This window comes from Taurulus bubalis, assembly GCF_910589615.1.
Source record: "Taurulus bubalis genome assembly, chromosome: 1".
Lineage (NCBI taxonomy): Eukaryota > Metazoa > Chordata > Actinopteri > Perciformes > Cottidae > Taurulus > Taurulus bubalis.
In genome coordinates, this window is record NC_136589.1 from 819,641 (window position 1) to 832,918 (window position 13,278).

At 44.4% G+C, this 13,278-nt stretch overlaps 1 protein-coding gene across 1 annotated transcript in view; it reads left to right on the forward strand.

Moving 5' to 3' along the window:
- The window catches only part of ttn.2 (titin, tandem duplicate 2), a gene marked incomplete at its 5' end in the record, with an annotated part of 209,766 nt that overhangs the window by 83,883 nt on the left and 112,605 nt on the right, over positions 1-13,278 (forward strand). The window contains 6 exon segments of the mRNA XM_079224802.1: positions 73-765; positions 9,758-9,800; positions 9,939-10,010; positions 10,209-10,301; positions 10,406-10,501; positions 11,434-13,047. Of these exon segments, the coding sequence (XP_079080928.1) occupies positions 73-765; positions 9,758-9,800; positions 9,939-10,010; positions 10,209-10,301; positions 10,406-10,501; positions 11,434-13,047 (2,611 nt within the window).

Genomic DNA, 13,278 nt, shown 5'->3' on the forward strand with positions numbered 1-13,278 from the left:
TACGTGACGGAGAAAGCGGAGACGTGGGAGCACGAGGAGGAGGTGGAGGAGCACGAGGAGGAGGTGGAGGAGCACGAGGAGGAGGTGGAGGAGCACGAGGAGGAGGCGTGGGAGCACGAGGAGGAGGTGGAGGAGCACGAGGAGGAGGTGGAGGAGCACGAGGAGGAGGCGTGGGAGCATGCCGAAGCGTCCTATGAGGACGGCGGCGCTCGTCCGAGTGAGACGACGGCGTTGTCAGAAGACTTCTTACGTCCAGCGGGACAGGCCAGAGATCAGAGGTCTGAACTGAGAGGTGCGATGTCCGTTACTGACTCTTCAAAGAGGAAAGAAACCAGGTCGACTAAACACAAGAAAACAATAGAAACCATTGTTGTGGTCCAGCAAGCGGAACCCGACAGAGACGGGGAGACTACAAGAGAGACGAGGGGAGACGGGGTCTTCATCAGGACCCTCGAGGCGCCGGGAGAAGTTCCAGATGTTTCAGTCAGACGGCTGCAGGGCCAGAAGGTCGAGTCGAGAGTCACAAAGACAGCAGAGGTCAGCTTTACGGCAGAAAGCAGAGAGAGACGAGTGACGCAACAGGAAGGCAGGAAAGCAGTCAAAGAAACAAGTGAACCAGTTATTATCATAAGAAAAGTCTCCGACGAGGAATCAGTCGACCACGACGTTGAGATGACTTTAGATGAACGAGAAGGTGAGTCCGGTCGAGCCGAGGCGATTAGGATCCAGCAGACTGGTAAAGACAAACCAGCCGGCTCCACGCAGGTGAGAACGGTTGAAGAGAAAAAGAGTAGAAAAGAGGAAACTGTAGTTCAACCAGCACCAGAGAAAGTGTCTGTCGTGAGACGAAAGGTAAAGTCTGATGAAGTCATTAAGAAACCAAAACCTCAAGAAGAGTCAGTAACAGACATCCATCTCCAGAGGCCAGAAGGGATCCAGCAGCAGACTGACTTCAAAGCAGAGAAGAAGAAGATAGAGTTTAAAGACGAAGAAACAAGTCTTTTAATGGAGGAAGCAGTCAAGAGAAAACCCTCTGAACCAGAGAAGAGAAGGCTTTCCCCTCCAGCTGCTTCCAGAGGTACAGAGTCTCACATCTTGATCGTTTAACTTTGTCTTTATTCTTTTTCAAGCACCGCCACCAGGGGGCATCGTTTCATCAGCATTACTTTACTCTGTTTTAAAAGAGTTCTTTTTTTAATACCCTTGTGGTTTTAAGTCTTTCTTCTTCTAAATGTTAATATCTTGCGTTAAAACCCTTGTTATTCATTAAAGAAGCAGAAGTCGAGGCTGAGACGATTCTTGCGGCTCCGCCTCCTGAGAGAGTGGAGATAAAAGGCAAACGAGGAGAGCGAGGTACAACGACAGCACGCTTTCCTGTCAGCTGCTTCCTCTTTCTTATTACATCTGTTTGTCTTGTTTAACTTGTTTGTGTCTGTGTTGTTGTTGTTTCCTCCCTAATCTCTTGGCACCGCTACATGGTGCTTTCTCTTCACGCCTCTTAAAATCCTCCATTCTCAAGCGAAAAGAGCTTCCTCTGCAGAGACGCTCGAGGATGAAGAAGAAGAAGATGAAGATGAAACTCATTACAAGGACGAAGAAGAAATGAAAGCTTTGCAGCAAGAATGGATTTTAAGTGCGATGATAGAACCTGACAATGAGTCTGAAATCAGTGGAGATTTAACTGTTACTGATGGTTTCAAGGCTAAGGGTCTTCGAACTAAAGGAAGTCAGTCTAAGAGGAAAAGAGCTGTGGCGGTTCAGCATGAAATGACCAAACAAAAAGAGTTTCATGTCCAAACAACTGGTTTTACAACAGCGAGCGTAGAAATAAAAGACATTAAAAAAGATGCTAAAGAACATAAAGAAGCTTTTCAAAGCAAAGGAAGAAAATCTAAGAGTCCAGAAACTTCAGTAAAAGCTGTTTCTGATCAAAAGCAGGTGATAGAAGCACAGAAGGAAGGTATTGTCTCTCAGGGACAAGTAGATGAAACTAAACTAAAACCGGTTTTGTCCAAAGTAGTTCTACTGAAAGACAAACTAGTCAAAGTCAGTCCGATGGAAGGAACGACTGAGATGGAACCAAACAGAGACTCGGTTTCTCCTGCGATGGAAGTCAAACACCCAGAATCACTAAAGAGTAGAAAAACCCTTCAAACACCTGAAGAGAAAGATGTTGCTCAGAAAGTGAGACGGCAGAAAGACGTAGTGGATGAGGACCGAGTCAAAGCTGTAGTTAAAGACAAACACGTCCAGGAAAGAGCAAAAGAGATCAAAACAGAACAAGGTGAAAGAAAAGCATCAGCGGTTGATGTCATGAAGTCATTGACAGATTTCACCGAGAGAAAAGAAACAACGTCAGCCAGAGCCAAAGAGGTTCAGTCAAAATGGGTCACAAGTAAAAGTCAAACATCTAAAACTGAAAAAGAAAAAGAAACATTTTTGTCAGAAACGCCTCAAATAGAAGAAGTTCCAAAGAAATGTGAAGCTAATACGGGTGAAGTTCAGTCGGAGGTCAGAGGAGATGAAATTGACAAAGTTACAGACATATGTATTCCCACTGAAGAGCAGAAAACAAAGAAGAGAGTTTTTAGAAAGCTTTCAATTGAGGAGAAAGAACAGCCTCAAAAGCAGAGACGGCAGAAGCCAATCAAAGGTAAAGCTGACGATGTCCAGTCAAAGATTAAGGATGAAACTGCTGAAGACGCTCGTGTTAACGTAGCAGAGCAAGGACAAGTTGAAAGAGCGTCTTCGGTCTCTCCAGGGATCAGAATAACTCCTGAAGCGTCACTGACAGCAGCTGTTCCCAGTGAGACAAGTCAGAAACCATCTGACAGGAGATCCTCAGATCATCCTGTGATGGATGCCACGCCATCGGAGCCAGATATCATTGTTCAAACATGTAGAACTGCTGAAATCACAGCAAAGCACAAGAGCTCAGAAGACCTTCCACTGAAAGACGAAGTAGCGGAGAAGGAAACGAGACCCAGTGTTGACAAAACTGGTAAGATTAAAGTCAAAGAAGTTCATTTGAAGACAGGCGAGCAAAGAGATCAACTTTCTCCAAACTTCCAGCTGAAGGTCGTCAAAGCTGGGGACAAACTCCCGAAAGTTTCTAAAACTGAAGAACAGGAACAGCGTGAAAGAACTAGTGAACCAAAATCTCCACAAGAACCACTACAGAAACTAACCAGACCTCAAAAGGTTACGGTTGAACAAGAGCAGATAACGGTCGGCACAGTTAAAGATGCAACCTTTAAAGTTACTCCTCTCAAAGAATCTAAACAGGGACTGGTTGATAGAAAGGTTTCAGTTCAACCTTTAACGGAGGAAACTTCTGAAGAACTGGAAGTAACTCCTGAAGAACATGCAGAAATCAGAGAGACGGCAGCAGTTGATTCCTTTGAGGAAAAACCTTCTGAAACATTAATATCCCTGAAGGAGAGACGACCAAAGTTAGCTCAAAGTAAAGAGGCTGCAGACAAACAAATCCCATCAAAGTCTCTCACGGTTGAGGATCAAACTAAAAAAGTGACTCCTATTGAAGATGGGACACCAAACATAGCGGAACAACTTCTTCAAAGAAAAGTCTTGGATGAGTCTTGGTCTGAAGTTGAGGGAGCAGTACCACACACAAAACATTTGGTGGCGCAAGGTACTCAAAAAACAGGAGAGGAGGGAATCCCTGAGTCTGAAGCGAGACGCTCAAAGGAAGAAACACAAAAGATAAAGAGATTACAGAAGTTACCAAAGACCAGAGATGAAATAGATGAATTCCAGTCGGTGGTTTTACCGATTAAAGTTAGAAAAGAGCAAACATCTCTGAATGAAGACAAGAAAACTAAACATGAACAGGAAAATCTGTTGAGGTCAGAAGCTGCCGAGCAAAGTGGACCTGAAGAAAGAGTGAAAGGTGATTTGTCGGCTTCTCTTCAGAAAGATAAAGAAAAAGAGATTGAAGAAGAAAGCAGGTCCAACTTAATCCCAGTTCAAAGTAAAACAGAAAAAGTGTCTCCCGTTGAAAAGAAGATGCTCAAAAGGCGAGAACGAAGTGAAATCACAGTCTTATACGCTGCTGAGCCTGAAGTAGCCCATGAAGAGTCTGATGCTCCAGAACCATCAGGAAAGTCAGTAAAGACAGTTGAAGATAATCAGCCAACAAGAGATCAAAATAAAGATGAAACAGACCAATGTACTGCTCTTGAAGAGAAGAAAAGAAGGCAGAAAGAAAGTGAAAGAAAGGAAGAAGTTAGACCTGAGATGCAAGTAAGAGAGAAGAAGCTGGATGATATCTCTCAAGACAAAGACCAGGCATTAGTCAAAACTCACAAGATTAAAGATAAAAAGACTATAGATGAAAGTGGCAGAGTCCCTCCAGCTGTGAAGACAAAATCACGTAGGGATAAACAAATGCAAAGTAAGGACTCAGTTACAGCTCTACGAGACAAAGCATCTGATGAAGGAACAGATGAACCGATCGGCTCCAAGACAGTCGTAGTACGACATGAACACAGTCGTACTACTGCACTGGAAGGAACAGAAACAAAACAGGAACAAGGAGATGCGTTATTAGATACTTCCAAACATATTACAGTTAAACAAGTTCAAGATAAACAAGAGAAAAGTGAAGGAAAAAGAAGAGTTTCAGGTGAAGCTCAACCAGCAGTAACACATGAAGACACTGTGATAGATAAACATCCTGTAATGGATCACTCCACCACAGTTCCTACAGCTGAAGAGATGAAAACCAGACAAAAGCAAATAAAAATAAAGACCGCAGTTTCTCCTGTACCGGAGGAAACAAAAGATGGTACAGTGACGGGAAAAGATGAATTCAAGACTACAGATGAGTTCAAACACATTTCACAAAAGAAAGAAGAAACCAAAACAGAGAAACCGCTGAAGTTTGACAAAACATCTATTGAGGATATCCAGAAACATAAATCCCCAAAAGAGAAAAGCCAAAGGTTGGGCCGAAGTACAAAGACTTCACTTGAGGAAGTTCAGTCCAAGACAGTCGTAGTACAAGATGACTACGGGAGTGTTACTCCTTTTGAAGCCACAGGAACACAACAGGAACAAGTGGGAAGAACAGCTTCAGTGGCACCTGTGATGGAGCTTGCATCTGAAAGATCTCTGATGGTGACAGAGGGAGATGATAAAACAGAAACTCTCCGAAGGTTTACGACACCTGATGAGCAAATACAAGTTACTGAACAAGTCATGCCACAGCTAGACCTGGTTCAAGATCAAACAGACATGGTTTCTACCACTAGAATTGAAGGAAAGGCCTCAGTTGCATCTAAAAGAAAAACCACATCTCTGATGGAGCAAGAAGCTCCAGAAAGACTTTCAGAGCTGGAGAAAACCACCAGAGGTCTTCAAGCTGAAGAGATGAAAACCAGACAAAAGCCAACTGGAACTAAGACAGCTGGTACTTCTGTAACCGACACAGAGATTAAAGACATTGATTTGAAAAAATCTAAACCCCTAAAAGAGAAAGGACAGAGGTCGGACAGAGTGCAGTCCAAGACAGTTACAGTTAGAGATGAATATGGAAGTGTTGCTCCAATCAATGTTCTGGAAACTAAACAGGAACAAGCGGGAAGAACAGCTTCAGTGGCACCTGTGATGGAGGGTGCATCTGAAAGATCTCTCCTAGTTAAAGAAGGAGATGTTAAAACAGAAACTCTCCGAAGGCATAAAACACCTGACGAGCAAATACAAGTTACTGAACAAGTCATGCCACAACTGGACCTGGTCCAAGATCAAACAGACACGGTTTCTGCCACTAGAAAGGAATTACCTGAAAGACAGGAACAACTTAAAGGAAAGTCCTCAGTTGCATCCCAAAGAGAAGTCACATCTCTGATGGAGCCAGAAGCTCCAGAAAGACTTTCAGGACTGGAGAAAACCACCACAGTTCTTCAAGCTGAAGAGATGAAAACCAGACAAAAGCAAATAAAAACAAAGACTGCAGTTTCTCCTGTAACGGAGGAAACAAAAGATGGCACAGTGACGGGAAAAGATGAATTCAAGACTACAGATGAGTTCAAACACATTTCACAAAAGAAAGAAGAAACCAAAACAGAGAAACCGCTGAAGTTTGACAAAATATCTATTGAGGATATCCAGAAACATAAATCCCCAAAAGAGAAAAGCCAAAGGTTGGGCCGAAGTACAAAGACTTCACTTGAGGAAGTTCAGTCCAAGACAGTCGTAGTACAAGATGACTACGGGAGTGTTACTCCTTTTGAAGCCACAGGAACACAACAGGAACAAGTGGGAAGAACAGCTTCAGTGGCACCTGTGATGGAGCTTGCATCTGAAAGATCTCTGATGGTGACAGAGGGAGATGATAAAACAGAAACTCTCCGAAGGTTTACGATACCTGATGAGCAAATACAAGTTACTGAACAAGTCATGCCACAGCTAGACCTGGTTCAAGATCAAACAGACATGGTTTCTACCTCTAGAATTGAAGGAAAGGCCTCAGTTGCATCTAAAAGAAAAACCACATCTCTGATGGAGCAAGAAGCTCCAGAAAGACTTTCAGAGCTGGAGAAAACCACCAGAAGTCTTCAAGCTGAAGAGATGAAAACCAGACAAAAGCCAACTGGAACTAAGACAGCTGGTACTTCTGTAACCGACACAGAGATTAAAGACATTGATTTGAAAAAATCTAAACCCCTAAAAGAGAAAGGACAGAGGTCGGACAGAGTGCAGTCCAAGACAGTTACAGTTAGAGATGAATATGGAAGTGTTGCTCGTATCAATGTTCTGGAAACTAAACAGGAACAAGCGGGAAGAACAGCTTCAGTGGCACCTGTGATGGAGGGTGCATCTGAAAGATCTCTCCTAGTTAAAGAAGGAGATGTTAAAACAGAAACTCTCCGAAGGCATAAAACACCTGACGAGCAAATACAAGTTACTGAACAAGTCATGCCACAACTGGACCTGGTCCAAGATCAAACAGACACGGTTTCTGCCACTAGAGAGGAATTACCTGAAAGACAGGAACAACTTAAAGGAAAGTCCTCAGTTGCATCTCAAAGAGAAGTCACATCTCTGATGGAGCCAGAAGCTCCAGAAAGACTTTCAGGACTGGAGAAAACCACCACAGTTCTTCAAGCTGAAGAGATGAAAACCAGACAAAAGCAAATAAAAACAAAGACTGCAGTTTCTCCTGTAACGGAGGAAACAAAAGATGGCACAGTGACGGGAAAAGATGAATTCAAGACTACAGATGAGTTCAAACACATTTCACAAAAGAAAGAAGAAACCAAAACAGAGAAACCGCTGAAGTTTGACAAAATATCTATTGAGGATATCCAGAAACATAAATCCCCAAAAGAGAAAAGCCAAAGGTTGGGCCGAAGTACAAAGACTTCACTTGAGGAAGTTCAGTCCAAGACAGTCGTAGTACAAGATGACTACGGGAGTGTTACTCCTTTTGAAGCCACAGGAACACAACAGGAACAAGTGGGAAGAACAGCTTCAGTGGCACCTGTGATGGAGCTTGCATCTGAAAGATCTCTGATGGTGACAGAGGGAGATGATAAAACAGAAACTCTCCGAAGGTTTACGACACCTGATGAGCAAATACAAGTTACTGAACAAGTCATGCCACAGCTAGACCTGGTTCAAGATCAAACAGACATGGTTTCTACCACTAGAATTGAAGGAAAGGCCTCAGTTGCATCTAAAAGAAAAACCACATCTCTGATGGAGCAAGAAGCTCCAGAAAGACTTTCAGAGCTGGAGAAAACCACCAGAGGTCTTCAAGCTGAAGAGATGAAAACCAGACAAAAGCCAACTGGAACTAAGACAGCTGGTACTTCTGTAACCGACACAGAGATTAAAGACATTGATTTGAAAAAATCTAAACCCCTAAAAGAGAAAGGACAGAGGTCGGACAGAGTGCAGTCCAAGACAGTTACAGTTAGAGATGAATATGGAAGTGTTGCTCCAATCAATGTTCTGGAAACTAAACAGGAACAAGCGGGAAGAACAGCTTCAGTGGCACCTGTGATGGAGGGTGCATCTGAAAGATCTCTCCTAGTTAAAGAAGGAGATGTTAAAACAGAAACTCTCCGAAGGCATATAACACCTGACGAGCAAATACAAGTTACTGAACAAGTCATGCCACAACTGGACCTGGTCCAAGATCAAACAGACACGGTTTCTGCCACTAGAGAGGAATTACCTGAAAGACAGGAACAACTTAAAGGAAAGTCCTCAGTTGCATCTCAAAGAGAAGTCACATCTCTGATGGAGCCAGAAGCTCCAGAAAGACTTTCAGGACTGGAGAAAACCACCACAGTTCTTCAAGCTGAAGAGATGAAAACCAGACAAAAGCAAATAAAAACAAAGACTGCAGTTTCTCCTGTAACGGAGGAAACAAAAGATGGCACAGTGACGGGAAAAGATGAATTCAAGACTACAGATGAGTTCAAACACATTTCACAAAAGAAAGAAGAAACCAAAACAGGGAAACCGCTGAAGTTTGACAAAACATCTATTGAGGATATCCAGAAACATAAATCCCCAAAAGAGAAAAGCCAAAGGTTGGGCCGAAGTACAAAGACTTCACTTGAGGAAGTTCAGTCCAAGACAGTCGTAGTACAAGATGACTACGGGAGTGTTACTCCTTTTGAAGCCACAGGAACACAACAGGAACAAGTGGGAAGAACAGCTTCAGTTGCACCTGTGATGGAGCTTGCATCTGAAAAGCTCCTAGTTAAAGAGGGAGATATTAAAACAGACTCTCTCCAGAGATTCTTTATCCCTGACAAGCTCGTAAAAGACGTTGCATCAAAGAAAGAAGACATTCATGAATCCACTGAGGTTCCTCTTGGAAGACCTTCACAAAGTCCAGAGTCCTCCAAGGTTTTTGCTGGAAAACAAGAGATAGGCGATAAAGAAGTCTCACGTCAATTAGAAACTGAAAATCTAATATCAATAAAACAGAAACAAACTCAGCAAAAGGCGGAACCAATTCTAAGAAAAGACAAACAGTTTCAAGAAAAAGAAAAGGGAGAGATCAAAGCCACCGGACAGAAACTACTCAGGGTAGATCAGTTAGCTGTACCCAAGACAAGGAGTGAGGAGATGTATCAAGAGGTAGTTGATCAAGGGAAGATTTCTGAGAAGAACAAACCTTTAACCACAGAATCAAAAGCCAGTATTGAAGTGATGCCCACAGTCACAGAACCATCAGTAACAGATCAAACCAAACCAAAGAGCGCTGAGCAACAGACTCCGGACGCTCCACAATACCAAGAAGTTTCCTCCAGGAAACAGGAAGTGGAGCGCAGTGGTCTGAGAGCAGACTCTCCTCAGGAGGTTGACCCCATCAGCAGCAGGAGGGGAGAAGCTCGAGGGCTCCGGCCCGCCGTAGAGAGCAGGGTTTTGTCTTTGGGACCAGAAGGGAGAGAACAGTCTTCCAGAGGTACAGAAGGGAAACTGTTGTGTGTCACCGAGCACGTGTTTTTGATCTGAGCACCAAGCATCGTTTTCACCGTCTCCAGGATGTTAGACTCATCCCCCTCTCACTGGGTGTCATGTCACATCACCCATGTTGTTTGGGCACAAACTGTTTTCTCGCTCACGTGAAGAAGCGGCGACTGAGACGTTCTCTCTTGGTCTCTTGTCACCTGATCTAAACCAGCACAGTTTCATGTTGAGGTTTCCTCGTCACTCGTTCTAATCCTCTGTGTTTGTTGTGTCTGTGATGTCTCACTGTCCCGGTGTGCCTCAGAGAACATGTGATGCACAGATGAGGAGAGAAGGTTCTTCCATCTGTAAACTCTCTTCCCACTTAGTTTGTTCCCATCGTGGATCATCTTTGTTCTCTTTGTTTCGTTTGGTTTTTGCATGACTCAGGGCTCAGCCCGTCCGGCTTAATGAGGTTCTGATTGTCATATCGTTTCATTTCCAAGTTCCTGTGAAGGAGAAGGAGTCTCCAGCAAAAGTCAAAGCAGCAGTGGTGGAGCCAGCTGCTCCTCCAGAAGGTACAAACTTCTCTTTTAACTAAATGTGCTTCATGTCTGTGTTTCTGAAGGCGTTCGTAAAGGAACGTCCCTCTTGATCAAAGTTTATCCTGAAGTACTAACATGGTGGTGATGAACATAGAGCAGCGATATGAAGCTGGTGTAGAATGTCTGTGTGGAGCTCTCTGTTGAAGTGCTCTCTACCTTGTGTGCTTGAAGAGAGCAAACCACAGGCTGCTGTCAGAGTTCAGGAAGCTGACAAACCCAAGAAGCTAGAGAAGAAAGTTACTCCACAAGAAGAAGCAACGCCAGGTATCCTGATGCTTCTTAGACCATTCACACCCACATCTTGTGCGTTCTTAAACATACTTTTGTGTTTTGGTGATACTTCACAATACTCTTTGTTGTACTTGAAGTGACCAAGCCACAGCCCGTCGTAAAGGCCAAAGAACCAGCCAAGAAGGTGGAAGAAGCAAAACCAGCGGTGGTTAGAACGATGACTCCTGAAGCAGGTAGAAGTGTTTGAAGGACTGAGGATGAAACCTCCTCTCTGTTGCAGTAGTAACCCCCATGTGTTGGTGGTCGGTTTGACCTTCAGTTCAGCTGCTTTAATGTTGTGTGTCTGTTTTCTTTGTCATTAATTCCTTTATCTTGAATCCAACACTAGCATGCCACAGTTGTCTTTGTTCACTTAATGTCAGCTCGTTGTCTGTACTTATGACATCATCTCTTATGTCCTTCCACTAATGTGACACCGGACTACATCACAATTCTGTGTTAGAGTATTTACTGTTTCTGAATGTGTCTGGTAAGGTCCTTCCTTTTTTAAATCAGTTAAAATGCTCTTTTACTACTAAATGACCTAATGAACAACTTTTTGAACAATCCTTTTGTATTAGATGAAACCAAAGGACCTGTCCAAGCACCAGGAGGAGTCAAGAAAGGTAGGAGCACAGAGTACTACTCTTTCCTTCAGTACACACAGTATACATCAGTCAGCAGCTATACAAGTACACCTCCTGACTCATTGCTACCAAATCACCACATCTAAAATATACACCTGGTTGCATCAGTTAGATGTTGGAAGCTAAAGAGCAGCAGGGAGATGAACACGTATTCGCTCTGATTGGCTGATTTAAAATATTTAAAATATTGTATATTATACATAATAATAAATTGTGTATTAGGACATGTCTTGTGTTGTATCCTGTGGAAGTTGTCTTTTCTTGCGTCTCTTCTATGTCTGTTTTCATTTCTGTTATTGTTGGAATGGATCTTTTTTTTCATTAGTTTTATATCAAACATTTTTTTATAGTTCTGTGTTTATGTTTTCTCTTTTTCTAACTGATTAGTTCCATACTATTACTGAGTATATGTGTGTGTTTGTTCAAATCGTGTCATCAGTTGCGTGTCAATAAGTAACGTCAAACCTTTGCTACCTTAGAAATTCTTCTGCACAAAAAAGGTATAATTCACACGGAAGAGGAAGGTACGTTTGAGATTCCCACTTTGAGGAAGACAACCAGAGTAATGAAGGAAGTGGAAGAGGAGCAGGAGGTCATCAAACTGAAGAAGATTCCATCAGTTCCACCTCAAGAGACGGAAGAAGAGGAAAAACCCCAGAAGGTCACCAAGACCACCATCTTTGAGGTGGAGGAGCTGGTGCACAGAGAAGAGGCCGTGGAGATGTCCGTCGCCACCAGGAGACCCGCGGAGGAGAGGAAACCTCGAGAGAAAGCAGATGTGGTGAAAAAGCCAGAACTTGTGAAGCCTAAAGAACAGGAACAGAAAGAAGCTCCTAAAGATGCATGGACCCGCCAGAAGCCCACTCCACCGGACGAGAAACCGGAAGAGAAGATTTCTATGAAGAAAACCCCGAAGGTACCAAAGGAAGAGGAACCTGCTCCGCCGACTGCAGCCTTGAAGAAAGTGAAGAAATTGCCTTCAGATGAGCTGGAAGCAGAGTTAGTGAAACTGAAACCATTTGAAAAGCCTGTTGAACCGGCTAAGGAGCCGGAGAAGGACAAGAAGGAGAGGCCAGATAGGGACACGGTACCCTTCCAGAAGCTGGAGAGGATCCCCAAAGAGATGGAAACCAAAGAACCTCCCAAGAAAACAGAGAAGGCTCCTCCAGAGGTCAAGGAGCCACTGGCCAAGGTGCCAAAGCCAGTAGATAAAAAGAAAACTCCAGAGAAAGAGCCTGAGGAGGTCAAAGTGCCCACCAAGGTGAAGAAAGTCCCAACACAAGAACCAGAGATAGAGAGCGTGAAGCTGAAGCCGTCCCCTAGGCCTTCCAAAGACGCCGCAGCACCGGAGAAGAAACCAGCAGAGGAGAAGGACAGGAAGCCGGCCGAGGAACTGCAGCGCCGCCGCACAAGTCCAGAGGAAAAATCCAAAGAACGAGAGCCAGAGGCGATGCCGAAGAAACCTGAGATCCCAGAAGCTCCGGTGAAGAAGCCAGAGAAGGCGGTGGAGGCGGCTCCAGCAGAGAAGACGGTGAGTCCTGTGCCGGTTCCTGTTAAGAAACCAGATGAGGCTCCTGAGGAGCCCAAACGTCTGCAGCTGAAGAAGGGAGTCACACCCAAAGCAAAAGAGGAGAAAGAAGACGTGGCTCTGAAGCCTTTGGCGCAGCTCAAGAAGGTCGAGCTGAAAAAGACCCCGTCTCCAAAAGTTGAGAAGCTTAAAGAAACAATCCCTGTTGAGAAGAAGCCGAGTGTTGATCAACTCAAGAGGATTCCTAAAACCGTGACACCGAGAGACTCCGTTGAAGCTGTGACTCTCAAAAAGGTCCTGAAGAAGCCGTCACCGGAAGAGGCTGCAGAACCAGCGAAGCCTGGAAGGATCCCCCTGGCGAAGGAGGTCTCTCCTGGGGCCGTGCAGATGAAGAAGATCGCCACCCAGCCGGAGGAGGAGGTGTTCGAAGAGGAGGAAGAGGTGGAGCAGGAGGAAGAAGAGGCCTGGGGCTGGGAGCTGGTTCCGCGAGACAGTTACGGCTCTGAAGACTGGGAGGGCGAAGGAGAGGAAGGTGCTCTGGAGGCTCCAGGGGTCACCAGGAGAGGTGAGATGGTGGCGGCCCCCAAACGGCTGAGAAAAACCATTTCCTCATGCTCCTGAATAATCTCTTCCCATTTCCACCATCATGCCTTCATCATCATCGTCTCTACTTCCTCATATCTTACGTGTGATGCGGCGTATGCTCTCTCGTGTTTATGTTTGTCAAACATCCATGTGTCACATCCACAGCTTTCTGTCATTTCTGTAATTTCTGTGATGTCACGTGTGTGTCTGT